The 27,772-nt window shown below is 42.9% G+C and overlaps 3 protein-coding genes across 3 annotated transcripts; 2 read left to right on the top strand and 1 right to left on the bottom strand.

Moving 5' to 3' along the window:
• Positions 1-320: 320 nt before the first annotated feature.
• rspry1 (ring finger and SPRY domain containing 1) lies at positions 321-16,312 on the top strand. The gene is made up of 15 exons (XM_085411548.1): positions 321-717; positions 1,161-1,779; positions 3,312-3,364; positions 6,562-6,674; positions 7,694-7,820; positions 7,937-7,995; positions 9,565-9,631; positions 10,258-10,389; positions 10,512-10,627; positions 10,716-10,859; positions 11,040-11,151; positions 11,430-11,532; positions 11,677-11,829; positions 14,089-14,193; positions 14,299-16,312. The coding sequence occupies exons 2-15, from the start codon at positions 1,382-1,384 to the stop codon at positions 14,393-14,395; spliced, it is 1,779 nt and encodes a 592-aa protein (XP_085267674.1). The 5' UTR covers positions 321-717; positions 1,161-1,381; the 3' UTR covers positions 14,396-16,312.
• Positions 16,313-17,074: 762 nt separating this feature from the next.
• Positions 17,075-19,635, top strand: arl2bp (ADP-ribosylation factor-like 2 binding protein). Its single transcript, XM_085411547.1, has 7 exons — positions 17,075-17,394; positions 17,665-17,734; positions 18,011-18,072; positions 18,145-18,251; positions 18,346-18,431; positions 18,582-18,678; positions 18,868-19,635. The coding sequence occupies exons 1-7, from the start codon at positions 17,376-17,378 to the stop codon at positions 18,964-18,966; spliced, it is 540 nt and encodes a 179-aa protein (XP_085267673.1). The 5' UTR covers positions 17,075-17,375; the 3' UTR covers positions 18,967-19,635.
• Positions 19,636-19,803: 168 nt separating this feature from the next.
• On the bottom strand, positions 19,804-27,527 carry pllp (plasmolipin). The gene is made up of 4 exons (XM_085411546.1): positions 26,975-27,527; positions 22,602-22,772; positions 21,453-21,563; positions 19,804-20,503 (listed from the first exon to the last, which is right to left on the bottom strand). Exons 1-4 carry the CDS (start codon positions 27,134-27,136, stop codon positions 20,396-20,398), a joined length of 552 nt encoding a protein of 183 aa, XP_085267672.1. The 5' UTR covers positions 27,137-27,527; the 3' UTR covers positions 19,804-20,395.
• Between the last annotated feature and the right edge of the window lie 245 nt (positions 27,528-27,772).

Raw genomic sequence — 27,772 nt, 5'->3', positions numbered from 1 at the left:
TCTTTTTTTTTTGAAGGGGGAGGGGGGGGGGGGGGGAGGTCGCTTTAGTAAATGTTTCAGGCTGAACGAATAAAATGTGTACAAATTTAAAGGTTACTAGTCTTATAGTCCCCCTCTGCTGTACTGAACTCAGGTGTAGCATGCCATTTCTTTAATTCTTTGAACTTTGTGTTGCGCAATCAATTTCCTTTTAAAATTAACAAATTAATTCATATATTTCTTATTTCCTCATACACGTTTTAAGAGAAAAAGTAAAACCATCAGGCAGAACTCCTATGTTCACGTAACATTAGAGAGAAAAATCCTCCCTTCTCCTCCAGTCTCGCCTTCGCATCCACAGCTGACGATGACCAACCTTTTAGCTGGCAGCGCTACGGAACTTAGCGACCAGCTAGCTCTCCTTAGTAGCGTCGTTTAAAATGTGTACGCTATGACCGTGTTGCTGTTTTACTTCAGCGAAGGTGTGTTACGGCGGAATATAGACGGGTGGTGTAAATGTGTCCTGATACCCGAGTACCACGCTCAGCTTGTTGTTCCTCTCGTTACCTAACTTGTGTAGTCCGACGGGAGAATCGGAGGAGGGTCCAGCTATCGAAGCTAACAGCTCGGAGGCTAGCTCATACACAACGCAGCTACCTTGTTAGCCTTCTGGTTTGTTAACTACTTTGGTCTGGCTCGACTGCGCTTTGAATGGTGTTTGTTTTACAAGATAGCACCGTAAGTATGTCTTTAGTTCAAAATGGAACCATTGTGGCTTTTAATGATAAGAACAAGTTCGGGAAACTTGAGTTTCCTTTTTAACGTGACAACTGCTTGCTTTGTGGGTGGCTAGCTTGCAAGTCAGCTAACTGAAAAGCTCTTGTTTGTCAACAATACTAAAATGTGTCATCGTTTAGTTGCTCCGTGTGATACACTGTGCCTTTTTAATTGAGCAGCACAGCTATAGATTGAAACAACTGAACGTCGTTTAGTGGCGCTTTTGTTTGAGAGAAAGGGGAGTCATGTTTAATTTCAATAATTAACTTCTGTAATCTGCTGACATTTATCGTACGGGGTGTGTCGTTTCCGCAAGTCTAAATATTTGCTGCTGGCGGCACTGACAGATTGAGTAAGCAGCTGAGCTAAAGGCTTTCTGTTTTGTGTTTGTGTTGCCTTCACAGCGATCCATCCAGTCCTGGATGAGAGGTTGACTGAAGCCTTTGGTTGCCTGTGATGTTCCGAGCTTTCCTGGCTGCATCACCAGACCTTTTCTGGTTCATTTTAGTAGCCATTTATCACTAGTCCCACACAAGTCTCTGCTTGGCAACAGTATGGTCTTTTGCACTGGCCCCACCCAGCCCACAGGGACAAGAACCCCCCAAAACCAAGCTCTCCAAATGATATGATAGTAGCCACCTGGATTACTTTCTGTGCCTGCAGGAGCCTTGTACAGGTTCTGCTCTTCCTCTCTTCCTCAAAGTCCCTTCATCCATTCTGGGAAACACTTGCCAGTTTGGTCTCCAACTCTGGAACCATGGGTAATAGCTGTGTATGTCGAGAAGATAGTGACTTAGAGGACCAACATCATGGTTCATCGAGAGCAACCCGAGGACAAGCTAGGCGGGTGGATCACAGTGCAGGTGTGGGTGCTGACGCCGCAGAGGCTCGGAGCAGTCGGCCCAGGGACCCGGTCAGGCCACCTCGTCGAGGTCGAGGGCCTCATGAGCCGAGACGGAAAAAGCAGAATGTAGATGGCCTGGTGCTGGACACGCTGGCTGTCATCAGGACACTTGTAGACAAGTAAGTTGGAAAATGCCAACAACTATTCAATAAGCTCAACAAAATGAAAACTTAGGGTGTTCTTGGTCTACAGCTCTTAAATTCTGTCTATCCTAATTCTTGTTGGGTTTTTTTTTTTGTTTTTTTTAAATAACGTCAACCTATAATGTTAACAGTGGGTTAACAATTAGGTGTCAATTAGGGTTCAGTGTTATTCTTGTGGTATTATAACAATAAACTGGGGAGTTATTCTTTTTTTCAGGAAATTGGGATCTTTCATAAAGAAAAGATTAATAATAAAGCATGCAGCTGCAGCTTATTCATGAAAAAAATCAATACTTTCACACAAAAGCCTGCTTAAAACAAAGGTGATTAAGAGCCCTGAGCTGCAGTTGCAAGCATTAATTTGTAGAACCTGTGGCTTTGAATAAGTAGAACCCATAAGCCCGTGCCACCTCCTCCACGTATTTGTTGTCGTTGAAGAACCAACTTGCATTTTGAGGCGTAGTATAGTGAGTCATGTTTCTGAAGTTCATGCAATAAGAAGAGATGCTCCCAAGGAAAACTGATTTCCTTGTGATTGTAGATAATCAGAAAAGAGAGATTTTACTGTCCACTGGGACTGTTGTCACAGATCTGTGCAACTGTCTCTTAGTATACACCAAATAACAGCCACGGTGTCTTTATTAACTCTTCTTTCATCGTGTTTAAAAGCCTTCTGTACAGACATCTCAGTTTGTACCTAAAGCAACAGAACAGATTTTCCATCACAGCCTCTCGGTGGTTTGATGTTGGCTTCAGCACGTTCTGTCTGATTCAGCCACTTGTTCAGTTGCCCTTTTTTTTTTTTTATTTCCAGATTTTTCATTTAACATCACTGACATCTGTTTTAACAGCGTGTTGCCACACAACTAAACCTCTTCAGGATAACAGTACATGTATGAATCGACAATAAGCTGCAAAAAATCGGACTAACAGTGTTTTAGAGGTTCACTGTTTGTCTTAAAATCAATGTATTGGCAAAATAAAGTAGACTTAAAATACTATTGCATAATCTCAGTTTGAAAATGGCTGTGTTTAAAACATTATTCCAACAGTGTGCAAACAATATGACTAATTAATGAAGGCCATCTCACTTGCAGTATTACTAAGTAATGGTAGGAAATCTGAGAATTAAGCCGAGTCTGTGGCTGGCTATAGTGATAGTGGGTTTGATTTTTTTGGGATCAGCTACAATAAGTAATGGTAACAGAAGCGTTATCATCAGTTACATCCACTGAACCAGATACATCGTAACTATACACTCGCTTCAGCCTTTCCACAGGATAACACTGTTGTCCATATCCATTACTGTGATCACAGAAACGCACAAAGACATGAGTCATTTGTTGATATTATTCCAGATGCTGTGATCACAGGGTCACAAACACTTTGGCTGGTTGAGTGCTTTTAGTGAGCATCACTACATTTGTGTTAATTGTGCACGCCCAAGTTTGTTATTTTTGGGTAAAGTGAAAAAGATGTAAAACAAAAAACCCTGCCTTGTTTTTCAGTGATCAAGAGCCTCCTTACTCCATGATCACGCTGCATGAGATGGCAGAGACGGGTAAGGAAACTTCTCTGAAACACGTTCACATGCTCAACACAAAACATGAAGCCACACAGCAAACAAACACCACTCTGGCACGTCGGTGTTCTTTAAAAATGTGAAGAAGTGTGGCTCTGTGTGACATAAGAGCTTTTATTGTTGGTTCAAAGGTTATCAGATGTGTGAAAGAAGGAACACTTGCTCTGTGATGAAAACACGATATGATAAGGTGACAAAAACATTTCTTGGTTTGTCAAATGAACCCATTTCTCTAATATCGAGAGGGTTTATCTTTATTAGTGACTAGAGAGGAGTTCCAGGAATTAACAGTCCTGTGTGCATATGCTTTCCCTTCCCCCCCTCAGGCTCAATGTCTGAGTTGTTTATGAGAAGTGCTAAGGAAGTATCATTACAGTGCATTGAACTCAGTAGATGTTTTTCTGCTTTGATATATCTGGACTATTTGAAAACTTGCTTGCTCCAAATTTACCTGTGGTATTCTAAAATGCGCACTTCTAGACATCATACTGACTGGTTACCATTTCGTGGCAATTCAGCAGCAGAGTTTGCTTTATCTGTCAGAAAAGACCCCGTATGTGTGACAATGGCTTTATCCTTCTAAAGCTTTCCCACATGCGCTGCAGCTCTCGCCTCGTCTAAGAGTTGCCCAACAGAGGTGCTCGTGAGAAACGAATGCAAGGTGCCACTGGATCAGACATTACCTGGTCTTAAACCTGCTCCCCAGTACAAAGTCTTGGTGAGATTATGCTAGTGGTCAGGAAGTGCAGCTAACAGTTTGTCACATTTATGTTGTGCCTCTATTTTCCATCTAATCTCGCCTTAACCACAAAGGATTTCCAAGTGGATCCAATTATTTTCAGGTTATAATGAAAGCACACCTGTATGGTAGCACTGCTAAGTTTAAAGTTGGATGACACCATGCATTAGCACTTGGATGAGATCTGCTCAGTGTATGAGCTTGACTCCCACCAGTTGTGGCCTGTTTCTTCTAGTCATTTTTCAGTCCCCGTTTGTTTGTCTTGAATTGATGTATCATCTCCCTTATTCAGATAAGTGTGCATGCACGCTTCAATTGTGCAATTTGTAGTGTTCAAAACTGGTCTGGGTTGTGCAATCTCTTGTTAACAGTAAGCACAGTTTTGACCAAAATACGCAAAACCTGCACGATCAGGTTTGAGTGGACTGAATGTGAGCAGAGGAGTGGGACTGCAGCAGTCCCGAGCTAAGGTTGCTTCCTCAGCATATGTACTCCAGCTTGCCCAGCCTGAGGGGAGCAGTTCATCATTTGGGGAAGGGACACAGTCGTGATTTATCCCACATACATAATGTATTAGAGTTCACACTTTTACCCCAATCTAGTGAGTTTTATTTATGGAATAATTTTGTGCTAGTTTGATGTTTCTGTTGAATTCTTTTTGTTGTGCTTGTGGTTTCGTGTGCATATGGTTGAAGCCCTCACATTTGCTTGAGGCGTGCAGTGTTTGGATGTGTATGCGGTACCTTGTGAATTCTTGCACAAGCCTGGTGTCATGCACATATGGTGTTTGACGCTCACAAGGCTTGGTGTTGTGTGGCTTGACAGCAGCCAAGCTGGGTATTAGCTTGCAGTCCTGAACCCTGAGTCCAGCCAAGAAGCAAATCAGTCAGCTAGCCAGTCACTTTCTGTTTGACACGTGCAAGCAATGTAAATTATTCATAAGATAGTTGGCTTTCATGAGTGATATTACAGAAAGGATTTCTCACTGAGTCACCTAATGGGCAGGAAATGCATGCTTTAGTAGGCTGCGTATTATACTCACAACCGAGGGTTATGTTGGTGAGCACGGATTTATACTCAAACATCTTCTTTCCTTGTGAGAGAAACAGCAGAGGAAGCTTTGCTTGGATGAGGCTTTAACAGCAGCTGTGAAAGGAATTTATATTTTGCACTTAGTATTTATTATTTAAGAGTTTATGCGAAAAACAACCCAGACATGCTCATTGATTTCACACAGTGTTGACTGTTTTATTCTTTTTCTTAGTTTTAATTTTCCAACCAGCATCGTCAGTCCACAGATACTTGCTCCTTTCAGAAACATCTCACTGGAGATCATTCAGATGAAATGGGCAAATCATGGAATTTGAGCCAGATTAAATACACCTTGTACAAATGAACAAACAAGTCTCAGAAAAGAGACCAAGAAGTGTGCTGCTACTTTTGCTAGTGTGGGCTCAATGACGGCTGGTTTGCCCTACAGACAGAACACGAGTGTCAACTATATAATGCCAGTATCCAAACAGCATCTGTGTGCAACTCTGTTCTAGCTGAATACATCAGAAAATGAGGCAAAATCTTGTGGGACCATTTAATAATTGCACCTTAGATTTTAATTATGTATTTTGGAAGACACCACATGCTCACTACCGTGAGGTAGAGCAGGTAAAGAACCGTAAGATCTAGGGCATTCATGCCACGGCTGACCTGGCCTGTGCCTTAATTTACATCTCGCCTGGTAGAGAAGGACCAGCAAAGGCTCTTTTTTCCCCAGAAAGCTTAACCTGTTAAGCCCCCAGCGGCTTTATGATCTCCGCAATCTCCTCCCTTTTGCACCCTTATTTGGGTGCTTAAGAGGTTAAACTAACTGGGCTTCCTTCAAGGCTGCTGGCGAATTGTTGCAGAACCACAATAGAAAAGCATCTTGTGTCTTAGTGTAAGAGTATGGCAGCTGCATGAAACAGGACAGAAAGGACTTGGCCAGGCTAGTGAGAAAAACATAGGGCTTTATGGGACGGTCTCTCCCAGATCTGGATCCAGTGTATGCTGGCCATGTCCAGAAGGAAAGCTAGCTGTAGACTCCGCCCACCTGGTGATAAACTTTGTCCCTGTTCTTTCTGGAGGACGGTATAGGACCACTGAAGCAAGAACCAACAGACGCACGCATGCAGGCACCTCGGGCCATGCACTGGACTCCTGCACTTTAAAACGTGCGGCTACAATGCTGCCTCTTTATTCGTTTCCCTGTTGTGTGTATTTATTTATTTGAAGTCTTTCTGTGTTTTAAGCTGAGAACTATCATACAGAATTATGTTGGGTGACTGCTTAATGACAATGACGAATCTTTTGATTCTCAAGGAGGCAGATTACCAAAAACCAACAGTGTAAAATAACAAAAGTGATACAAAATCTCGGTTGAAAGTTTCTTGTTTTCTCTTAGATGACGGCTGGCTGGAGGTTGTCCAGTCTCTGATACGAGTGATTCCACTGGATGATCCACTAGGCCCTGCAGTGATCACACTTCTCCTGGATGAGTGTCCTCTACCCACCAAGGTATCAATCTGACCTTTAACCTAGGAAGTAATGGATGTGATCTTAAATCTGCCGTTCCTTGGCCTTTCTGTTTGACTGCAGCTCTAATCAGAATAACAATCTTTGACTTGTTCTTTCCCCTTTTCTGTATTTTGATGACGCTCGCTCACTCACATTTCTCTGCGCATATGTTTCAGTTAAAATGATGCTCGTTTATATTTGGAAGCAGCATTTTAAATCATTAGTTTCGATTTTCGCTCAAGTCACACAGATTAAAGGAAGTGCAGCTATTTTTGTAGATTTCTTATCATTTCTATTAATTAGAAATGATAAAAATGAAATCACAGTTATTGTTATTATTGTCCAGGATAGATTAATCTTGTGTAGAACAACAAGTGCTCATTCAGCTAAAACTTTTTTGTTTTTTCCCTCCGATCCCCCCCTTCACCCACAACCTTTTTTTTAAACTTCTTTGAACAAATAAAATGTGCCTGCTGCTTCCATGATCAGTGATGTGGGGACAGAGGCCGTACCGTTACACTCTGAACAGAGTGAGCTCCTCACAGTATCCCACAGAAATGCAGTGAATCCAGTGGAACTTATATTTCACACAATATCATGTAATAATAATAATAAAGTGTACTTTATTGATCCCTGTGGGAAAATTCCTTCCTGCATTTAACCCATTCACTCAGTGAAGCAGTGGGCTGCCATTGGCCGCCTGGGTAGAAGTGTGTAGGGACGGTACCTTGCTCAGGGGTACCTCAGGGTAGCCGTTCAGGGGAATCAAACCCCTGACCTTCCGATCACGGGGCCCTAAGACTCAATCAGTACAATCTTAGAATAGAAATTGTGGGTGCTCCGCGCCAACTGTGCATGGAATAATCCTGGTTTATGTCCTTGTAGCATCATCTGTCAGGATCATGGAAGTGTTTTTAAATGTTTAAAACAGAAGCGTTCCAGCTTTCTGTGGTGCTTGACTTTAGGTTGTTTGGAGAAACAATGAATGATCCTCGCTGAAGTTTTCCTTTTCTGTTCAGGATGCTCTCCAGAAACTCTCGGACATGTTGAGTCTGAGTTCAGCCGTTGCACAACAAGACGCTCTAAACCCCGCTAAACACAGAAACACCACTGCGGTCCTGGGATGCCTGGCAGAGAAGCTAGCCGGTACAGTCCACAGTTCTGGTTTATTTGTGTTTAATTTTTGGTATTTTTATGTTTTCAATAAACCTAAAGAAAGACCAACGTTTGCCCTGTTTCTTACAACACCTTTTATTTTGTAGGATTGCCCAGTATTGGGTTGTTGAGCCCTGGAACCCTTGAATACCTTCTAGAGAGCCTGGTGAGCAGACCTTGACACGCGGTGTTGTTTAGTGTGTGGTATGCTGCACGAATGACACTGTTGCACATTGCCTACAATTTGCTGATGCCTTGTGGTCCGAGAGCTTTTATTATCCTTCAGACGGAGCTCTATAACACCGGGTAACCTAGGGCGGCTCGATTATGGCAAAAATGATAATCACGATAATCATCTCGATTATTTGACAATATTTATTTAACAATAACAATGTGTTGAATAATGACTTTAAAAAATAATATAAAACAGTGCAAATACTGATAACAGTGCAAATGTTTGCAGTATAAGAAATAAATGAAAAATGTAAACATCTGTGTTTAGTGAGCTTTGCAGTGTTGCTCTGTGGTGCAGCTACACTGTAGCAAAGTTTACACACTGTGTCTACTTGATCCACGTCTGACTGAACCCATAATGTTTCCACACCACTGAAGTTTTTTTTACCTCTTTACAACCAACGGCAGTCACTCTCCTCTCCAAATAACTTCTGCTCAGCTTTCCGAGCTTCCCTCGGGTCCTCTTAATCCCCAACCCCCGGGCCTCGGACCGGTACCGGTGCGTGAGTCGTTTGGTACCGGGCCGCGAGAGTTGAGGCTCAGGTGTGAAATGTATAGTTTTCAGGGTTTTTATCGGTTCTCAGCGTTATTTTGTTATCGTTTTATCGTTAACTCGGTTTTCCTGGGTCTTTTCACGTGTGTTATGAATAAATCTTCTTTTTTTCGGTACCAGTAGTGGTTTTATTTTGTTGTATTTATCCGCGACACCTTAAAGGCCGGTCCGTGAAAATATTGTCGGGCATAAACCGGTCCGTGGCGCAAAAAAGGTTGGAGAGCGCTGCTCTTAATTGTTGTGACACGTGTTCGAAATGCAGAGAGGTGCGCTCGATTTGCCACACGGAGCAGCGCGAGAGTAAAGCACGAGGGAGGGGCTAATAATCGGCTCAGTCATTTTTAATGATCATTGAAAGCCCAGATCGTAATCGTGATTAAAATTCGATTAATTGAGCAGCCCTAGGGTAACATTCTACTTGCAAGAACAGTGTGAGAAAGCTTCAGGTTACTTAAAACGAAGTCTGGTAAGGTCCAATCACGTCGAGCAGCCCAATCCCCGATGATGCACGGCAGAGACGGTGGACTATAAAGATGTGGACACCACTCTGCTACATCTGCTGGGATCGCTCTCGCTGTTTATTAGATAAGAGCTGCACTGTTTTCTGTGACACTGCGTCACCAAGTTTTGTCAGAGCTATAAAGAAGTCGGGTCTGTTGCAGTGCGCATTTCAGGCTGGTCTAACAACAGCAACAAAACACATCAGCATTTTCTGACAAAGACAACAGACGCAATATTGAAGTGGCCAAATTTAGTGGGAATAAGTGCGTTTCTTTGGACTGGTTGTATTTGTGCCACTGCGAACATGAATGCGATCACGTCACTGCAGCGACTTTTTATAAAGTACTCAAGGGAGCGTTAAGGTTGAATTATAACATGAAAGTTAATGGTTTGTTTAATTGGTGAAATATGTGGAAAATGAATGTGTAATATTTGTGGTTCCTCCAGAGCTCCGAGGCCCACCCCACTGTCATGCTGTTTGCTCTCATCGCTTTGGAGAAGTTCTCTCAGACAAGTAGGTTCACTCACTATATGAAGCCAGTTTAAAAACGAAGACTCACGATTAGGCTGGTGAAATAAGACGTGTGTTATCAGATAAATGAGCCGAGGAGCTGTAAACGGCTCTTCTGCTGTCGATTAGTGTTTCACAGAATTCAGATGAGTGCTTTTGTTTAGCAGTTTTATTACCTGAGCGATGAAGCATAATAGCACTAAAACCCACCACTTCTCTGTATTTCACGACTAGGACGTAATGGTCTCAGTTACAAATCTTTTCTTATAGTTTCTCTAAAATGTCAGCATTGAGCTGCCCCCTACATATTTAATTGAAGTCACTGCATAAAGAACTGTGAGGTCTGTTTAGAGACAGGGTTTCATGTGATTTGTTTTGCTTCATTTCAAATGGCTCACGTTTTATTGATGCTGTTTGTTCTTGAACATGTTTTCTCCCATTTGTGTTGTCAATTCTGCTCCGAGTGCTCCTGAAACGTGGGCGACTGTAGCTCGATGCGGTGCACAAACAGCACTGAAGCTGCTGATGCTCAGCTAATTGAGATCCTCCCGTGTAGGGATGCTTTTACACACAGCAGGGTTGTGACGTATTGTGCGAGGTTCACAGACGTTCTGGTTTCCTTTGCTTAGGCGAGAACAAGCTGACTGTGTCCGAGTCTTCGATCAGCGATCGTCTGGCTGTTCTGGAGTCTTGGGCAGAACATCCTGACTATCTAAAGAGGCAGGTTGGATTTTGTGCACAGTGGAGCCTTGACAACTTGTGTGAGTAGCCCCATGTTTCACCCGTTCTGTGCCGGTGTAGTTTCTTAGATGAGCCAATTATAATCCTCTGAGTCACCGACAAAAGAAAAGCCATCATTTTTCTCCCGCTCTTCTCCATCCAGTCCTAAAGGACGGTCGTCAGTTCACTTACGAAAAAGTCAACCTCACGAATATCAACGCCATGCTGAACAGCAACGATGTTAGCGAGTACCTCAAGATCTCCCCGACTGGACTCGAGGTCAGTCTGCGTGTGAATGCAGATTAGATGCAGAGTTTTTACTGTAACTGAAAAGTCTGAACCTCCTTCTGTTTGCTCTTGTCTTCAGGCGCGATGTGATGCCTCATCCTTTGAGAGCGTGCGCTGTACATTCTGTGTGGATTCGGGCGTTTGGTACTACGAGGTGACGGTTATCACATCGGGGGTGATGCAGATCGGATGGGCCACCAAGGACAGCAAGTTCCTAAACCATGTACTTGAATACTTTTACAGTTTGCCCTTAGCAAAGTGTTCTGAATCTGATGAGATATTCTCCTTTGGGTTGACTGCACCACCTAATCTCTCTGTGTGTGTGTGTGTGTGTGTGTGTGTGTGTGTGTGTGTGTGTGTGTGTGTGTGTGTGTGTGTGTGTGTGTGTGTGTGTGTGTTACAGGAAGGTTATGGAATAGGAGATGATGAATACTCGTGTGCGTACGATGGCTGCAGGCAGCTAATCTGGTACAACGCTCGCAGTAAACCTCATGCTCACCCCTGCTGGAAGGAGGGTACGCAGTACTGACATACATGTAGTTATAATCAGGCATTGCTGCCATCTTTTTGCTGACTTTAAAGACATTTTCAAATGTTCCCATTTTAAGAAACCTGTGTTATAATGACATGAGTGTCAGTGTTTGGAAATAGCTTTGTTATTTCGGCGTGACTGTTTTGTGATTTTTAGCGCCCACGCTGTCACTGCCAACATTCAGGCTCTGGCCCACATCCCACACAGATAACAGTAATAGCACGCCAAAGCTTCATTCTGCTGCGTGTGCGTTCCCTTTAGGAGATGCCATCGGCTTCCTGTTGGATCTCAGCAAAAAGCAGATGATCTTTTACCTGAACGGACATCAGCTCCCGCCAGAGAAACAGGTGTTCTCATCTGCCACGTGAGTCCACACAAAGTCTGTCATCTCCTCTCGTCATGTTTCACTTCCTCCCTTCCTTTCCTTTCCTCATTTTTCTCTTTATTTTGTTCTGTGTCTCCACATTTTCTCTCATTTATCCCCGTGTTTTCTTCCCCTTTGTGCCAGGTCCGGCTTCTTTGCGGCAGCCAGCTTCATGTCGTACCAGCAGTGTGAGTTTAACTTCGGGGCCAAGCCTTTCCGTCACCCACCTTCTGTCAAGTTCAGCACCTTCAATGACTTTGCTTCACTGCTGCCCAGTGAAAAGATCATCCTGCCCAGGTAAGACATGAAACAGGTCCGTGACATATTTTATTTATTTATTTCGTGGTGTTGGATGATGCTGTGAGAGGTTGGGAAAGCAGTGTGTAATCTGCTGTAACTAAACTGTCCTCTGAATGGTTCTTGTATAGCTTTTTCACTCTGAGCACTCAAAGCGCTTTATACAACGAATTCATTCACTCATCATTCTTTAAACCTCTCATTAGAGTCTGTCGGCTGCATCAAACCAGCACTTTTATTTCAACGGTAACATTAAAATCTTCAGTGCATTTGTCTCCTACACGTCAAACTTTGCTCTGGGCAGATGCTCGGTCTTGGCTCAGTGTAACCACGCAACCATACTCTGAAAGTGGAGCAAAAACGAAACCCTGATGTCATATCTGAATTAATAAGACAGGATGGAGACGGGCTACAGCTGCTTAATACAAAGCTCTAATGTTCCTCTGTGTCAGGACGTTGTTGACTCAACTTTGCAGCGATCTATTGCAACAACGGGACCTTGAACGTTACCACAGTTGGATCATCGCGTCTCTAAAACATCATCAACAAAAATAGCAAAATAATGTGGACAAAGAAAAGACTCGATGTAGGTGTTTGTTATAGTGTCCTGTCACTGACTGACAAATGAAAAGGATGGACAGCTTTTCATTTCCTCTGTTTTTGTCTTTTCTTTGAAACACAGTCGGGCTAAATGAAGGAAAGACTGACGCAATAGAAATGGCTGCATCTAAAAACCAAGCGTCTGTCCACACCACCGTGTGCAGCATGCAGTGTTGGGAAGGTTACTTTTAAAATGTATTCCATTACAGAGTACAGAATACATGCCCCAAAATGTATTCTGTAACGTATTCCGTTACGTTACTCAATGACAGTAACGTATTCTGAATACTTTGGATTACTTAATATATTATCATGCTTTTTACAACAACGTGAATGTACTATTGCTGTGTGATTTATTACTATTACTGAAGGTCCGCGACTCTGAACTGTAGTAAAGGGACCTCTGACTAATACGGCGGGGTCCCTGTCGGCTCATAGCCGAAAAATAGCTTTACTGTGTTGTGTGGGTCAACTTTGCTAGCAGAGACAGAGAGAGGCGTTGAAAGGCTGCTCCAACGGAACTTATTGTTTCGGAGGAAAACACGAACACAGTGTACAGTCGAGTCTTAATAGCTTACTTACAACTGGGCTCGTCAGGCTCTCTTCTTGGCTGCAGTGGTTATTATTATATTTACATGCTTCCAGCTCCCGTTTTTCCTCGACGACAACTCGTACCTTTCCACTCCCCTTTTTCTCCCTCCTCGCGCTCACAGACACATAACGTGTATGGCAGCCCATTCTCCCTGCAACACGGACTACACTGCCCATGATGCTACATTCTTTAGAGCTATGCTTGTAGCATTCTGCCTGTTAGCTTAGCACAACAACAACAACGAAAAGGCGCTCTCTCACCCAGGAAACACAGTCGCAGAGAGAGAGAGCGTCGCCCTGTAACCATGGCAACCGTAACGCTGCCGCCTGGAACGACAGAACGTAGCTGTCAAACAAAACCCAAACAGTCCTGACCCGCGACAATATGAAACAGGAAAGTACCGCCGTGTAATCCATTTATTTCAACAAAGTAACTGTATTCTGAATACCACCTGTTTAAACGGTAACTGTAACGGAATACAGTTACTCATATTTTGTATTCTAAATACGTAACGGCGGTACATGGATTCCGTTACTCCCCAACACTGGCAGCATGACGCATTAAGCAGCTGTCCCACAGAAAATCTGTCAGCTGAGCTTCAGCAGCTCAACGTTAGCTTGTTCGTCCTAAAAATGTACATAAAATGTGACCTTTAAAAAGAAACCTAAATGTAACCGTTTGAGTTGCATATTCCACATCTGGATTTTATTTTATTTACTGATTTATTTTTACATTTGCAAAAAATGCAACAATTAACATTTTTTTTTAATTAAAAAAAGGGGTTAAGACAGCTTGTTTCAGAGCACCGTAAGGTAATTGGGGATTATTTTGAACTTGAAATGCATGGCTCTAAATGAGTGTAATGACTCTGATCAGTCACTCCCCCCACACATCGATTTTGAACGCTGTGGGAAAGGGAGACGGCGTGAAGAGAAGGAACGATTGCATGAAAACTGTCCGTGTGTGTGTCCAGTCTTCTTTTTCCTTAGACAGAACAAACCCCAGCAGACGGTGCACCTGCATGTGTATAGAAACGTCACGTGTGTATTTGTGTGTGTGTTTCCTAGACACCGGCGTCTGGCCTTAATGAGGCAGGTTAGCATCCGAGACAACTGCTGCACGCTGTGTTGTGACGTCATGGCCGACACAGAGCTGCGGCCCTGTGGACATGGGTATGTGTTCTTCTGCTGTCAATAAAACGTCTGTGAAACTCAAGTTCATTTTTGTTCACTCCTTAAACAGGAACAATCTGACTTTGTCCCGTCTCTTTTCCCCAGTGGTATGTGTATGGAGTGTGCCTTACAGTTAGAGACGTGCCCCCTCTGCCGCCACGACATCCAGACCCGCGTCAGACTCATTGCACACGTCTCCTGACACACTTCCTGCGCTCGCTCCAGTAAACGGAGGCACACAAGCCCTTTAGCTTCCTCCTCCTCCTCTAATCCCCTCTTACCCCACAGGGCTGCGAGGACGTTGCCACAGTGTGGCGATGATGGCAGAACGCTGAATTCTGGTCAGACGAGATGGCGGCAATGGAGGGGTGGATAGATGAAAGAAAGGAGATGAGAGGAGGGGCAAAAAACCGACTGCTGGAACCCCCAGGAGCTTTTCCTCGTCTATCTACATCTCCTCTTTTATATCCTTCTGACAACTCGCTGCAGAAGCTGGGCCAAGAAAACTTTCTACTTTTTTTTTTTTCCAAATAAAAGCGCAGAGACCGTGTAACTCGGCTACAGACAGAACCGAGTTCTTATCTCCAGGCCCGTGTAAAGCTATTTAAAAACAAAGAACCTTTCCATCACGAGGACCCCACTTGTGCTTTCAGTCCTGAGGCTGCTACTATTTAACCCCATCGCCGTCATGCACACGTCTGCAGACGTGACAGGGCTTGGTCACAGAGGAAAACGCAGCCTGTAGTACAGTATTAAACCGAAGGTACAAACTTGAAATGTGTCTTACTTTCTTTTTTTGCTTACAGATGCGTGAGTGATTGTGTTCTCACTGTAGCATTTTCATTTTCTCCAACACTCAAACCCTGGGCAGCTTTCCCGTCTGTACTGATCGATCACCCAGTAGGAGGTTTTTCATTCTATTGTTGGCTAAAATCTCAGATTCTACTCTGTCTAATTGACTTTAATCGCTTGAGTTCAATTTTCTGATTAAGTTTACAAAGCAAATCACAAAAGAAAGTAAATGGCAGAAATAACGTGTTTCTGTCTGAATAAGAACTGATTGATTTGACCCTCCCTTTTGTGCTTTACTCGTTTATAAAGCAACCACAGAATGTGGGGATTAAAATTTACATTAAAGTCACATACAAGTGATCGCAGTCATGTTTCTTCCTCCCGGTTATAAATGCACATTTTAAAGAACCAGTGTAAGGGAAGTGTGTACTCGCACCACCACACACTGTAAAACTTGATTAGTGCCAACAGTTGGGGAACAGGGGTCGAGCTTGTCTGAGAGGCTGTTTGATTTTTGGTTTGTGATGACAAACCTGACACTTTTCAGTCCACAAAAAGAGTTTTTAGTTGGTCACTTAAAATGAGGCTGAACGCTGATGTTGGCTCACGAGCTGAGCGGTGAATTGCAGGAGGAAATGTGGATTGATCGTTCACGTGCTGCACGTCACAGCGCTGCTGGTGATCTTGTGTTAAAAGCAAAGTTTGTCAGAAGTGCTCAGGCTGAGTAAAAACGCGGGTTCTGTACAACTCCTGCTCCCTTTTCTTCATCTTCCCTCTTCTTGTCTTTTGCCTTGTGTTTGTCTTTCTGTCCATCCTTTACTTGAAGCATCTCTGGGTTGACTGAATTATGTTTGTATTTTGGAAACAGGTGACAAAATTAATCGTACGTTAAATCATAATTCAGTAAAATTGTATTGTACAATTTTAAAACGCCCAATGGCATTTCAAATGACAGCAATTTTACATATATCCTGTTCTTATAGTTTCTGAAGGAGTTGATGCCTCATGCTGCATGAACAAAATCAGTAAAATCATTCACACGATACTAGAACGGTTTATGACAACAGCAGAATCTCTCGGTATGACAAAAGACCGGTATGGTCGTTGTTTGCTATGTTGTAGTTTCCTGGAGCACCTTATCCATGGAGGTGAGAGGTGTGTGTGTGTGTGTGTGTGAGAGAGAGAGAGAGAGAGAGAGAGAGAGAGAGAGAGAGAGAGAGAGAATGTATTTAAAACATCTGTAAAGGAAAATCTCCCCGAGTTCCCAAAGATGTGATTTATTGAAGAATTGTTTCCTGGATTGTGACATTTGTAATAAATGTATGTTCATGTGATTCTTTTGTGTGACTCCTGCTACAAAACCAAACTATTGATACACTCACTGATCATTTTACCCACTGGCCTGTGAAATGTGGACATTTTTAAACACACACAGCAACTCTTTAAGTAACAGCTGATCTCCATCTCCTCTGGATATTAGTCAGGGATCTATTGCTATGTTTTTGTCTCTTGGTGTGTTGGTAATTTATCACAAAGAATTACAGTGCAGAAAACACTGGGCACTGTCTCAGGCTCACATGAAGCCCGATGCACTCAGGACAGATGTGTCAGGGGAAAAGTGACACAGCAAAACAGTTTAAACGTTATTTTGTATTTAATAACTCCTTTTGGAAAGTCCTAATCCTGCTTGGTATGATAATAACCTACGAAGTCGGATTTGGCATAAAAATGTACATGAAGTACTTTAAATATAATACGTTATGCTACAGGATAATTACAGATTCGTTAATACCTCACGTTAATGTTGCAGCTGAAGATGATTTTAATTACTTTTACATAATATTACCGATATTAATACGACCTTTTAGATTTGCAATAATATCAATAATAAAACTTTAATTGATACTTTAAAATAAAAGTTATGGTCGATCCACCGTCTCATTCACTCTTCTCTTGTGGCACGAACAAAAGAAGTATATGATCTCCGATTTTCAGCGCTTCTGATGGACGTCAGGCAGCATCTGAGTTATACGTATTTCCTTTTTGCATCTTTAAGCTCCAACAATCATCTGGTTCCGCTAAAACAGGCTAATGATCGTCTGTAGGTGACGGTTTAAAAGTAACAGGCCTGATGGAAGAAACGTGAATCGTCCTCATGGCGAATGATTTGGTGAACAAACAAGTGTAATCTGCAAAATTCGTGAACATTTTGATGTATAATATTAGTAGTAGTACCAGCTGTTTCCCTTCCAGATAAATGTGGTCTTGTTTCGAATGTGGGAACCGATATACGGTAGTTTTTGTTTTACCCGACGGAGCACGAAGGCGCACAAAGTTCACTCGTTTCCTTGGTAACAGGATTACGTACGCTAGTGAGCAGTTTAGCCGACATGGACATCAGGGAGCCGGGTGAGTTAAACACGTCACGACACTTCTGTAAATGAACTTTTTCACTTATGAGAAATGGCGGCAATTTAACGCCGCGTGCGTCTTTGATTGGCCGCCTGGGCTAACTGACGTTGCTCGCGCGGGGACTCTGATGAGAGCAAGTAACGGAAACACACTTCAGAGCCGATGTTGCGTTTGTTGTGAACGTTAGCGCTGGCTACCTGCCTGTTTTATCTTACAGGTGTTAGCAGAAGGGCAGTGCTCACCTGTGTGCTCGCTTTATCTTCTCAGAAATCCGGAGTAGTGGAGACAACATGGTAAACGTGTTCGATACGGACGAGGAGCACTTTGCTATTTCCAGGTGGGTTGTTGTGAAACGCTTTCTAACCGTCTGCAGGAAGCTGACGTCCTGTTTTAAGTCAGATTTGATGCACTCATCGTGGGCATGAATATCAGGGTAATTTTGGGCTTTTTAGCGATTTCTCACTTTTTCCAGGGTGGAGTGATTGTACAGCAAACATGTTTAACGGGTGCAAAAGTTCAGAGTCATTTGGGATTTTCTCTTGCTGTGTAAAATCCACCACAGAGCAGGAACTCGTGGAGTTTGTGCTGATTTCTCTCACTTCTCTCCCTTCAGTTCCTCGGCTGCAGACACGGCCTTCGATGGAGTTATTGGCTGCATAGAGGACATCATCATGGGTAGGTTCACTGACAGTGCCACCAGTTAGTGATGAACACGCGCTTTCTACATGTCCACTGCTTCTCTTTCAGAGGACGACTTCCAGCAGATTCAGCAGATTTTCATGGAGAAACATTACCGTGAGTTTGATGACTCTGATGAGAACAAGCTCAGCTACACGCCCATCTTTAATGAATATGTAAGTGTGGGCAGATTTCACTCTCACAGTCATACAGAGATGTTCAGTTTTTACAAATACGTTGACTTAAAGCAGAATCTTGGCTGTTATTTAGGTTGACCTGCTGGAAAAATACCTGGAGCAGCAGCTGATGGAGAGAATTCCCGGCTTCAGCATGGACACCTTTAAAGAGTTACTCATGTAAGATGTGACAGAAGTGGAACCTGAACTGAAAGCAGCCCATGTGTCAGTTATGTTGTGTTGCTCGTAAGAAATGTTATTTTGCAATAGACCACAAGGTGGCACACAAGTACACTGAAAAAGTGACGAGTTTATCTCCTTCCTCTGCAGGCAGCACAAGGAGGAAGTGTCAGGTGACATCTTTGACATGTTGCTGACGTTCACTGACTTCATGGCTTTCAAGGAGATGTTTCTGCAATATAGAGCTGTGAGTTTTCTGTGAGCTGGAGAATAACTATAAAAGTGGCCCCATTTAAATAACAGGGCAGCTGTGACACGTGGCTCTTTGTTATGAAGTTTTGAACCGTGTGTGTGTGTGTGTGTGTGTGTGTGTGTGTGTGGGGGGGGGGGGGGGGGGTACTGTACATTAATGCTGAATGTATTTGTGTGTTTCTAGGAAAAGGAGGGCCGGTGTCCAGACCTGAGTCAGGGACTGGTGGTCACATCTCTGAACCTTGGAGGCTCCAAGCATGCTGACTTTAATGAATCTCAGTGAATCTCTGGAAAATTGTTCCAGGGCCTTAATGAAAGTGTTCGATTCAGAGTCTTTTAACGTAAATCTTCCGTCTGTAACGGATAATTTATATTTGTTTCTCTGCGTTTTATGTAGAGGGGTCAGTGGAAGAGCCTCTGTGTCTGTTTGCCATGAAAGTTTGAAGGTTTTGCCCACTTTCTGTTAACAATCACTCGACTGCATGTGACTCCTTGAAAAGTTAATATTTCTTCAACTGTAATTCACATTTTCATGCTTTCACTCGTGTGCAGTGATTCTGTTTAGCTTTTACTGGTACGGCCTGTTTGAAACAGGAAGTCGAGTATTTCTGTCCCTGTGCTGTGAAACAAACATGCTTCGTTTTTCAGAAAGTAGTAAAGTAGAACTAATATATGTTTCATGGACATATAAATTATATTAACAGTGTTTAAGTTTCGAATTTGTCAAAGTGACGTTTAATGTAAAATGATTGTGTGTGTCTGCAGTTAGTTTTTGGTACAAATTGTTTTTACGTGTTTAGAAATGTTTCATTTTCCAAGTATATTTATTTCTCCGGTGAAATGCTGTTGTTGTTACGATTGTCTGTAAAAAAACAAACAAACACAAAACGATATTTTCAAATAAGCACAAAAGAAAAACCTCAGTCGTTTATTTGAAGTGTGTAGCTGAGCTCTAGCACTCAGCGCAGGATTTCACCAACGTCCAAACTCTTGGTACAAAAAGACTCGCGTGGTTCATAAAGGCACGTACAGTACAGCAGGAGAGGAGCAGACTTTCACTTAAATCACACAAAAACAGTGTTCCACGCCTGTGGATCGATATTTGAATCATGCAGAAATATCCAGTGTCAGTGTGTCAGCATCATGATTATTTTCTTACAGGTGCATTATGGGCGGTTTTATTGCTAAAAGGCTCTGTTAGGCCCAGTAAACCCAAACTGTGAAGCCAACTTTCAGCGGTTTCATCCTCCTCTTCTTGTTGGTAGATGCAGAATGCAGCAGAGAACTGCCCAAAGCTGGAGGTCGAGATCTGCGGTCCTCCCTTAGCTAACAGGTTTTTCCACTGGTGATCTCAGACTAACCAAACAACCCTCCACTGTAGTTAGCACATGCAGCCTGTGCTTATTTTTCTTTTAATGCTGCTCACATTTTCAGATTTTGTTCAATTATTACTGAAATTTATAACTTTATGTACATAATGATTCAAGTGTATTTTTAATGCAATCTAGGATTATTACATTTCGTAGTAGTAATACAGTATATTTACAGTATAATACAGTAAATACAGTATATTTACTGTATTACTGGGATGGCTAAAACAATAAACCACCTGGAACAGATTTCATCTCGTGGTTATTATCAGGGTTTGCCTCAGTCAGGATCTGAGTTTTGTGAGCTTTGTTCCTGGGAGCAGCACCGCTGGCCGCACAGCCCTAAGTCGGCACTGTGTTGGTGGCGGCGTTTCCTCCGTCCCCCTTCCAGTCCAAGTAGGAGAAGAAAGCACTGGCTGCGTACACAAAGGTCACCACAGCACCAAAGAACTGCAGCGAAAGAAAATGAGAAGAGACGCGGTTACACCGCCGAAGGGACTCCAGGAAGCTGAGCAAAAGTCTGAAATTCTTATCAGCCATCATAAATCACAGTGATGTTTATATTTCTGAATTCATATCTATACCAAGCCCAGCTGTGTGATTTAGCAGGTTAAACAATGTACTAGTGGGACCTTACCTCTATAATCTAGACAGGAGTGGCTCAGAGGCAGTTTCTGATAAGAGTGTGTGTGTGTGTGTGTGTGTGTGAGTGAGTGTGTGTGTGTGTGTGAGAAATCATGTGATCAATGCTTCTGCTAAAGCTGTAAACCAGGACAGACTTTGACCTGCAGGAGGAACTGTAAAACACACTGATACAGGAGATGTTTCTGCCAATGTAAGTCATAGTCACCTGCCACTTTATAAGGCACACCTATTCAGCTGCTCATTATTGCAAATATCTAAACAGTCGATCACTTGGCAAGAACTCAGTGTGTTTAGGCGTGTAGGCCTCGCCAAGACAGCCTTTGATTGTTGGTGTCAGACAGGCTGGTTTAATTATTTCAGACATTACTGATCTGTTCCTCAAACTGTCCTCTTGAAACGAGAGTGAGTTCACTGTACTCGAATGGCCTCCACAGTCACAACATCTCCATTAAATAGAGAAGCCTTCCGATTTGGTGATGTGGAAAACCTTCATCACGGATGTGTAGCCGACGAATCTGTAGAAACTGTGATGCTGTGATAGCGTGGACGAAAAACTCGGATCAGTATTTCTAGCATCATGTGGAATCTGTGCCATGAAGAAATTAAGCTCTTCTGAAGACAAAAGGTCGTTCCCAGCACTAACAGCACTAGCGAGCAGCACACCTAATCAAATACACCGAGTGCGTTATAAAAGGCTGTTCTGTGTTCCCTGGACATTGGGCTAGTTTGTGAGATAGTGTGAGTGGTGACTTACTGCAGCAGCTGCCAAATGTCCATAGAACCATTGGAAGGGAGCCACATAAGCTGCGTTGGTGATGAAAGCAGTGAGATAGAGGACTGTGGCTGCGCTAAAATACACCATCACCTGAAACAAATGGAGAAAACGCACATTACATCAATGCACAACGACTCGCCGTCTTCCTGCCACACTGTGCCCCTCTGTGGCTTCGCATCCTCGTCTTTTTCTCTTTCTGTCTTTGAGCTGTTTCTGCAGCCTTGTCATCGTCACCACTTCATCAGCCTTTTTGTTGCTCTGTGAGAGTACACATTAGTATCGCTGACGTTCATGCACCGTCTCTCAGAACTGATGACCAAACATCCAAACTGCAAAATCAAGGAACCGGTAACTGTTTCTAATACAACCCGTGACTAAGGGTGTAATTCCCCTGTAGACTGAACTTCAACATATTTTATTTAAAATTATGATGTCATTATAGTCACATACAAATATTTCAAGTTATTAACAGTAGACTGAGGATGTAATGAGTCGCGGTTTTACAGGAAACAAAGGAATCATTACACTGTAATTAATTCAAATAATGTAATTTTAAGTTATTTACTAATCATAAATCAAACAATTTTCCTATTTTACATAAATGGTAAACGGCCTGTATTTGTATAGCGCTTTTACTAGTCCCTAAGGACCCCAAAGCACTTTACACACCCAGTCATCCACACACTGGTGGAGGCAGCTACAGGTGTAGCCACAGCTGCCCTGGGGCAGAAGCAAGGCTGCCATATAGCACCATCGGCCCCTCTGGCCAACACCAGTAGGCAGTAGGTGAAGTGTCTTGCCCAAGGACACAACGACGAGACTGTCCGAGCCAGGGCTCGAACCGGCAACCTTCCGGTTACAAGGCAAACTCCCAACTCTTGAGCCACGATCATAAGTATGCTGCACTTTGAGGTGTGCAGGGTGTGTTGTGCTGGAGACACACATTATACTGTAACTGCGGTACAATTAATTCTTTGTTTCCTGGTTTTTCTAATGTAACAACTTTTAAGTAGTTAAATGCACTGAAATGATGCCCGAAGTCACAGGTGGTTTATAAAATGTTGCCAAGGAACATCTCTGTGTACGTTCTTTGACTTTATTCGTCTTTGCCCTCCGTCTCTCACATACCGTCAGGGGCCATGGGACAGCAGGCAGTGTTTGTGTGACACCAAACAGGATGACGAAGAAGAGGATGGTGGTGAGGATCCACAGAGTGATGGCGACAAACAATACCCAGCCATACGCTCCTCCCACTATAGAGGTGCCTGCTATCAGCGCCCAGTGGAGCAGCCCAAAAACCTAAATAGGTGAGAGGGAGGAAACAACAGGTGCATCAGTTTGGGGGCACGAAAAATAAAATTATGTAAACAGTTATTACATTATTAACAAACAAACAAATGGTGACTGGTGCTCATGGAGTGCTGTTCTACTCTGAGCACTCAAAGTGCTTTTTACGATGAATCCATCCAGTTAAACAGACATTTCTATACCTTGGCTAACATTCACATGGGGCAACTACCGACCTTCTGATTGGTAGATAACCGCCTCTATCTGCTGAGTCACAGGTAAGCAGTAGTTATTGTGTTAGACGGAGCATGCAAGAACAACGTAATCACCTCCAGCAACTGTATCCATTATGTATGGGTTCATTTTTGAGTAAAATCTTAGAATTCATATATACCAACATTTACAGTACACATGGCTGTTGTAATCTTTCTTCAACCATCAACTTCTGAGGAAAACACCAGCTGTTAAATGCTTTACGATGCTCAGCAGATATTCGTCAGCAGATCTCAGATTTTAGAATAATCTCGTAACCTGAGTTTACTGCACTTGACGAGGTCACTGATGCCCAGATAAGCACCACAGACTGTCTGTGACACTGAGGTGGGCAGACTGTTTTCATGGGGATCTTAAAAGTCAGTCTGACCGACTCTTGCAGGTACTGTACAAAACACACGAGGCGTCCCTCTTTCCCTGCACGCATGTCTTCCTGCTTCAGTCTCATGAGAAAGGACATGACAGTCCATTATGTATGCACAGGTCAGGTTTCACTTTTTACACACATGCATACACAGCACGCTCTCCTAAGTAGACCTTTGCAAAGCGGCTGCATCATAACGAGCTTTTCTCTTCTGAACCGAAGGAAGAGGAAATCATTTGAACTTCCTGAGTAAAACAGTAAAGTCCAGCTGTGATGCACATGTTCGACCAGGGAGTTTGCTGTGACACTGCTGTGTAAACTGTGTTTACCAAAATGAGCGAGGAACTTGAATGAAACGGAGGGCATTCACCTTTGATTTAAAACAAAAAAGCAAAACAGTGTCGAGCTGGATGAAGTGGAGAGGACAACTCTGCACCATAAAGTGTTCTAAATATATCGTTTAATGGCCAAAGTTCAAACATTGCTCAAGTTAAACTGTGTGCTCTAGCACAGCAGCAGGAGTTTATGCATTATGCAAATGCATTTTATAATGGAGTGTGCAGGGCATGTTGTATATTAATACTGCATCAGGACCTGGAGACCTGAAACAGGAGACTAATCGTGTTCTGCTAATTTCAGAGTAAGGACAGGTGAAAAGATGCAGTCATGGAGATATGAAAAAAGGTTTGTTTTTAAAAATGTGTGCAAAAATATTGCTGAGACTAACTTGTTGTTTTTTTATGTTGATGTTGTTGATGTGGAGATGGAAAATCAACAAGGTGGTGCTAAACATTATGGATATCAAACAATGATGTCACAATGTTTCAGCCGCAGCAAACTTTACTCTCACATTACTACTTCTGTTTTTTCATTGTGGAAACAGCGTCTGGGAAGAAAGGCTGTGTTTCAGTTTTAATAAATGCTCGTCAAACAACAGCTAATTTAACATTTTGAGGGGGTTGTTTTCAATTCAACTTTATTTATACAGCGCCGAATCACAACAGCAGTCGCCTCAAGGCGCTTTATATTGTAAGGTCGACCTACAATAATACATACAGAGGAAAAACCCAACAATCATATGACCCCCTATGAGCAGCACTTTGGCGACAGTGGGAAGGAAAAACTCCCTTTTAACAGGAAGAAACCTCCAGCAGAACCAGGCTCAGGGAGGGGCGGGGCCATCTGCTGCGACCGGTTGATGAGAGAAGGAAGACAGGATGTGGACTGATACACAGAGTACGCAAGGTACAGCAAAAGTTTGCAGCAGTGAAGGGATACAGTGTAGGTAATCCAGGATAACTTTATATTATAATATAATATCTTTATGTTATATATCAGTCATGTGACTTAAACCTGTGATGAGCTCTTTCCGTTTATCTATGACTGCTGGTGTCATAGATAAAGACGTGTGTGTCTGCACCATTAATCAGATGACACAGAATTTGAATGTGTGTCAACAAGTTTCCGTTTATGCTCCATAAACCTTCCTGGTTATCTATAAACAATAAAAATGACTGCATGCTGCTTTACTGTGCGGTGCACAGTCGGAAAGCTTCACTATCAGAAAGTGGCACAGAGCCTGGAAAATGAAATCAATGATGGTGTCTGCTTATGTAAATCGTTTTTTCTCCAGATAAACCTCATTGTGTGAAGTACCAGGTGAACAGTGATACGACAGCAGCTCTCAGCCTCGGTCCAATCTCCCCCCCCCCCCCCCCCTCAGGTATGTACTGGCTTTAGGCAAAGGAAACATGGCTGACTAACGTCTGAGAGGTGGCGGAGGTCTTTGGCTCCTCCTGTCACACTCCACTGATCTCCCCAGCATTGCACTAAAACTGCAGGAACAACAGTGCACGGCGGCGTCCCTGTTAATGTTCAGACTGTGAAACGTGTCACCTGTCTGGGCTTTATTAGGTGCAGTTTTTGCTGACATTTCATGGTGTTGTAGTAGTAGGTCGGGCAAAACTCAGCACGGAAAAGTAATAACGTTTTGCTTTAATCATTAACTCAGACAAATCACTTCATTTAGTCTTTTTAACGTTTAAATTGCCAATGACAGGCACGGGTGTTAATCCATGCTAACAATGTTTCTTCCCAGGTGAGAAACACGTGAACAGGAGTTCAGTCTTTTGCAGCTGCATTGAGCTGCGTTCAGCCCACCATAAGGATCATTACACTTCTTGCTGCAGTGGAATTTATGGTCTTCGGTGTTTAAATGGGTCAGGCTGTCCAAAGGTTGATAAGACGCGCATATTGCCTTACTGTACATCAGGCGATGTGGGGTAAACAGCTGCAGCTCAGGGCTTCTTGTGTTTGTTTATTAAGTTTTTATGACTTTTTTTGGCAACTCAGCAAACGCAGTTCTGTCATAAACCAACAGCACCGTCATACTATCAAATTATAAAGCAGATACTGTAAGGGGAGCACTCAAGCTTGTAAGGAGTTGTGTTTGAGGTCTAACATTCTGCTTTGATCTCCACCACCTCTGAAAGCAAAAGTCTCCCTCACAGATGTTTGAGTTCTAGTTAGTTTGGTTGCTGCTCTGTGCTGAACATAAACCGACGCTGACAAGTTTCTTTTTCTACTCTTGTATTGTGTCATTAAAGGCTTATATGCTTGAAATAGTCCACTCAGGCACACGGGAGCTTCACCGAGCTTCAGTATAAGATAATTAATGATTATTTTAAAAATATAATTTGTGTAAAGCAAAGAGTTTGACAACAATAAAAGGGGAGGTGAAAATAAGCATCATATTTAAAGGACCTTTCCAGCACCTCCCACCAGAGGTAACGTACAACATGTTCATAATGCAACACTCTTCAAAAAACCTCCAAACATTCAAAGTAAAAACAATCTTCAGTGCTTTTAAAAATAAAGCATCGAAGGCAGTTTTAAAATTCACTTAAAGTCTTTTCAGCAATAAGGGGCGTGTCCATCTCTAGAGGTTGAGTCACCTTGATTAGCTTTTCCATGCTGAACAACCCCAAAGCATTTTAAATTGGCCATTCATAAACAAATCACACCATCATTTATCATTAAATCCTTCTCTCACCTCAACCAATCGCAGCAGATGGCCCCGCCCCTCCCTGAGCCTGGTTCTGTCGGAGGTTTCTTCCTGTTAAAAGGGAGTTTTTCCTTCCCACTGTCGCCAAAGTGCTGCTCATAGGGGGTCATATGATTGTTGGGTTTTTCTCTGTATGTATTATTGTAGGTCGACCTTACAGTATGAAGCACCTTGAGGCGACTGTTGTTGTGATTTGGCACTGTATAAATAAAGTTGAATTGAAAACAACCCCCTCAAAATGTTAAATTAGCTGTTGTTGTTTATTAAAAACTACAGTTACAGGCTGTTTTAGGAACTTACTTTTGTATCTTCAGTGTGAAAATTGTGTTCGAACACTAAATATTTTTATGTTTCTGTCCGTCAAAAGTCACAATGGCTAAGATGGACCGAGGCCCTGCTGGTTTATAGTGCAAGAGGTTTCAGAACATAAAATAAGTAGAGTAGGCATCCCTCCCACTAAACAGAGCAGAGTGCAGGACAGACAGAAGAGTAATCATTTAGTTGGTTACATACAATTTCAGCGATCATCAGCATAGCTGGGATGCTTCGGATAAATGAAAAGTCCACCCTGGAGGATATGCTTCCAGGCAGCCCTCGGATGCTGTTCCCACCGTGGGAGTTCTGGGAGTTAGGGACGCTGGTCTCTGTGGTAACTTTGGACGGGAAGTCTGCCATGACTGAGCTCTCGCAGACGCAGGTGCCACAATAATAGAGTCCTTAAGTGTTCTCAATAAAAGGTTTTGATGAAAAATCGAATCCCTACGTTGACTGGAGGCACCAGCAAATCTCAATCTTCAAATAGTCAAGAAAAATAAAAAATATGACAAAACAGAATCATTCAAAACCCGACGCCTTCAAAAATAAAAAAATAAATAAAAAAGAAACAAAAACCCTCCACTGAGTTAAAGAGGAGCCCTCCAGCCAGACCTCCAGGTTCAGGTATCAGCTGTCAGTGTCTCCACCTGCTCTGACAGGTGTGTAATGGTGGAGGCGGTGTGAGTCTCTCTACACATTGCCTTCTCCTTTTCCCTCTGACACACCCACACACATATTGAGTGCGTCGTCATCTTCTCCCCATCTGCTTTGGGTTGCTCTCTTTTGCTCCCCTGGCACCTCCCATATGCTCCTGCAGGCTGCTCACCTGCGGCGCTTCAGTCACTAATGTGTTTGAACTCCAGGAGGAGGGAGGAAAAAACAACACAAGCTGGTGGTGCCCTCTAGGCGTGGAGCTCGCACATGTTTGTTCTTCCCCTGTGGACTGATAAGAAGGGATGACACAACGCTACATTCCTTAGTTTAATCAATAACACA

This window comes from Rhamphochromis longiceps, linkage group LG7 (assembly GCF_057381845.1).
Source record: "Rhamphochromis longiceps isolate RC_006_pf linkage group LG7, R_longiceps_female_GT1.1, whole genome shotgun sequence".
NCBI lineage: Eukaryota > Metazoa > Chordata > Actinopteri > Cichliformes > Cichlidae > Rhamphochromis > Rhamphochromis longiceps.
This window is presented reverse-complemented; position numbering and strand designations above follow the sequence as displayed.

Bases quoted from the DNA above. Each gene is read 5' to 3' on its own strand.
- arl2bp (XM_085411547.1), top strand. The intron at 18,073-18,144 runs GTAGGTTCACTG...CTTCTCTTTCAG, and splicing joins CATAGAGGACATCATCATGG to AGGACGACTTCCAGCAGATT. The intron at 18,252-18,345 runs GTAAGTGTGGGC...GCTGTTATTTAG, and splicing joins CGCCCATCTTTAATGAATAT to GTTGACCTGCTGGAAAAATA.
- rspry1 (XM_085411548.1), top strand. From the start codon at position 1,382: ATGATAGTAGCCACCTGGATTACTTTCTGTGCCTGCAGGAGCCTTGTA. The intron at 10,390-10,511 runs GTGAGTAGCCCC...TTCTCCATCCAG, and splicing joins GTGGAGCCTTGACAACTTGT to TCCTAAAGGACGGTCGTCAG. The intron at 10,860-11,039 runs GTACTTGAATAC...TGTGTGTTACAG, and splicing joins ACAGCAAGTTCCTAAACCAT to GAAGGTTATGGAATAGGAGA.
- pllp (XM_085411546.1), bottom strand. From the start codon at position 27,136: ATGGCAGACTTCCCGTCCAAAGTTACCACAGAGACCAGCGTCCCTAAC. The intron at 21,564-22,601 runs GTATGTGAGAGA...CATTTGTTTCAG, and splicing joins CTGTCCCATGGCCCCTGACG to GTGATGGTGTATTTTAGCGC. The intron at 20,504-21,452 runs GTAAGTCACCAC...CTTTCGCTGCAG, and splicing joins GACATTTGGCAGCTGCTGCA to TTCTTTGGTGCTGTGGTGAC.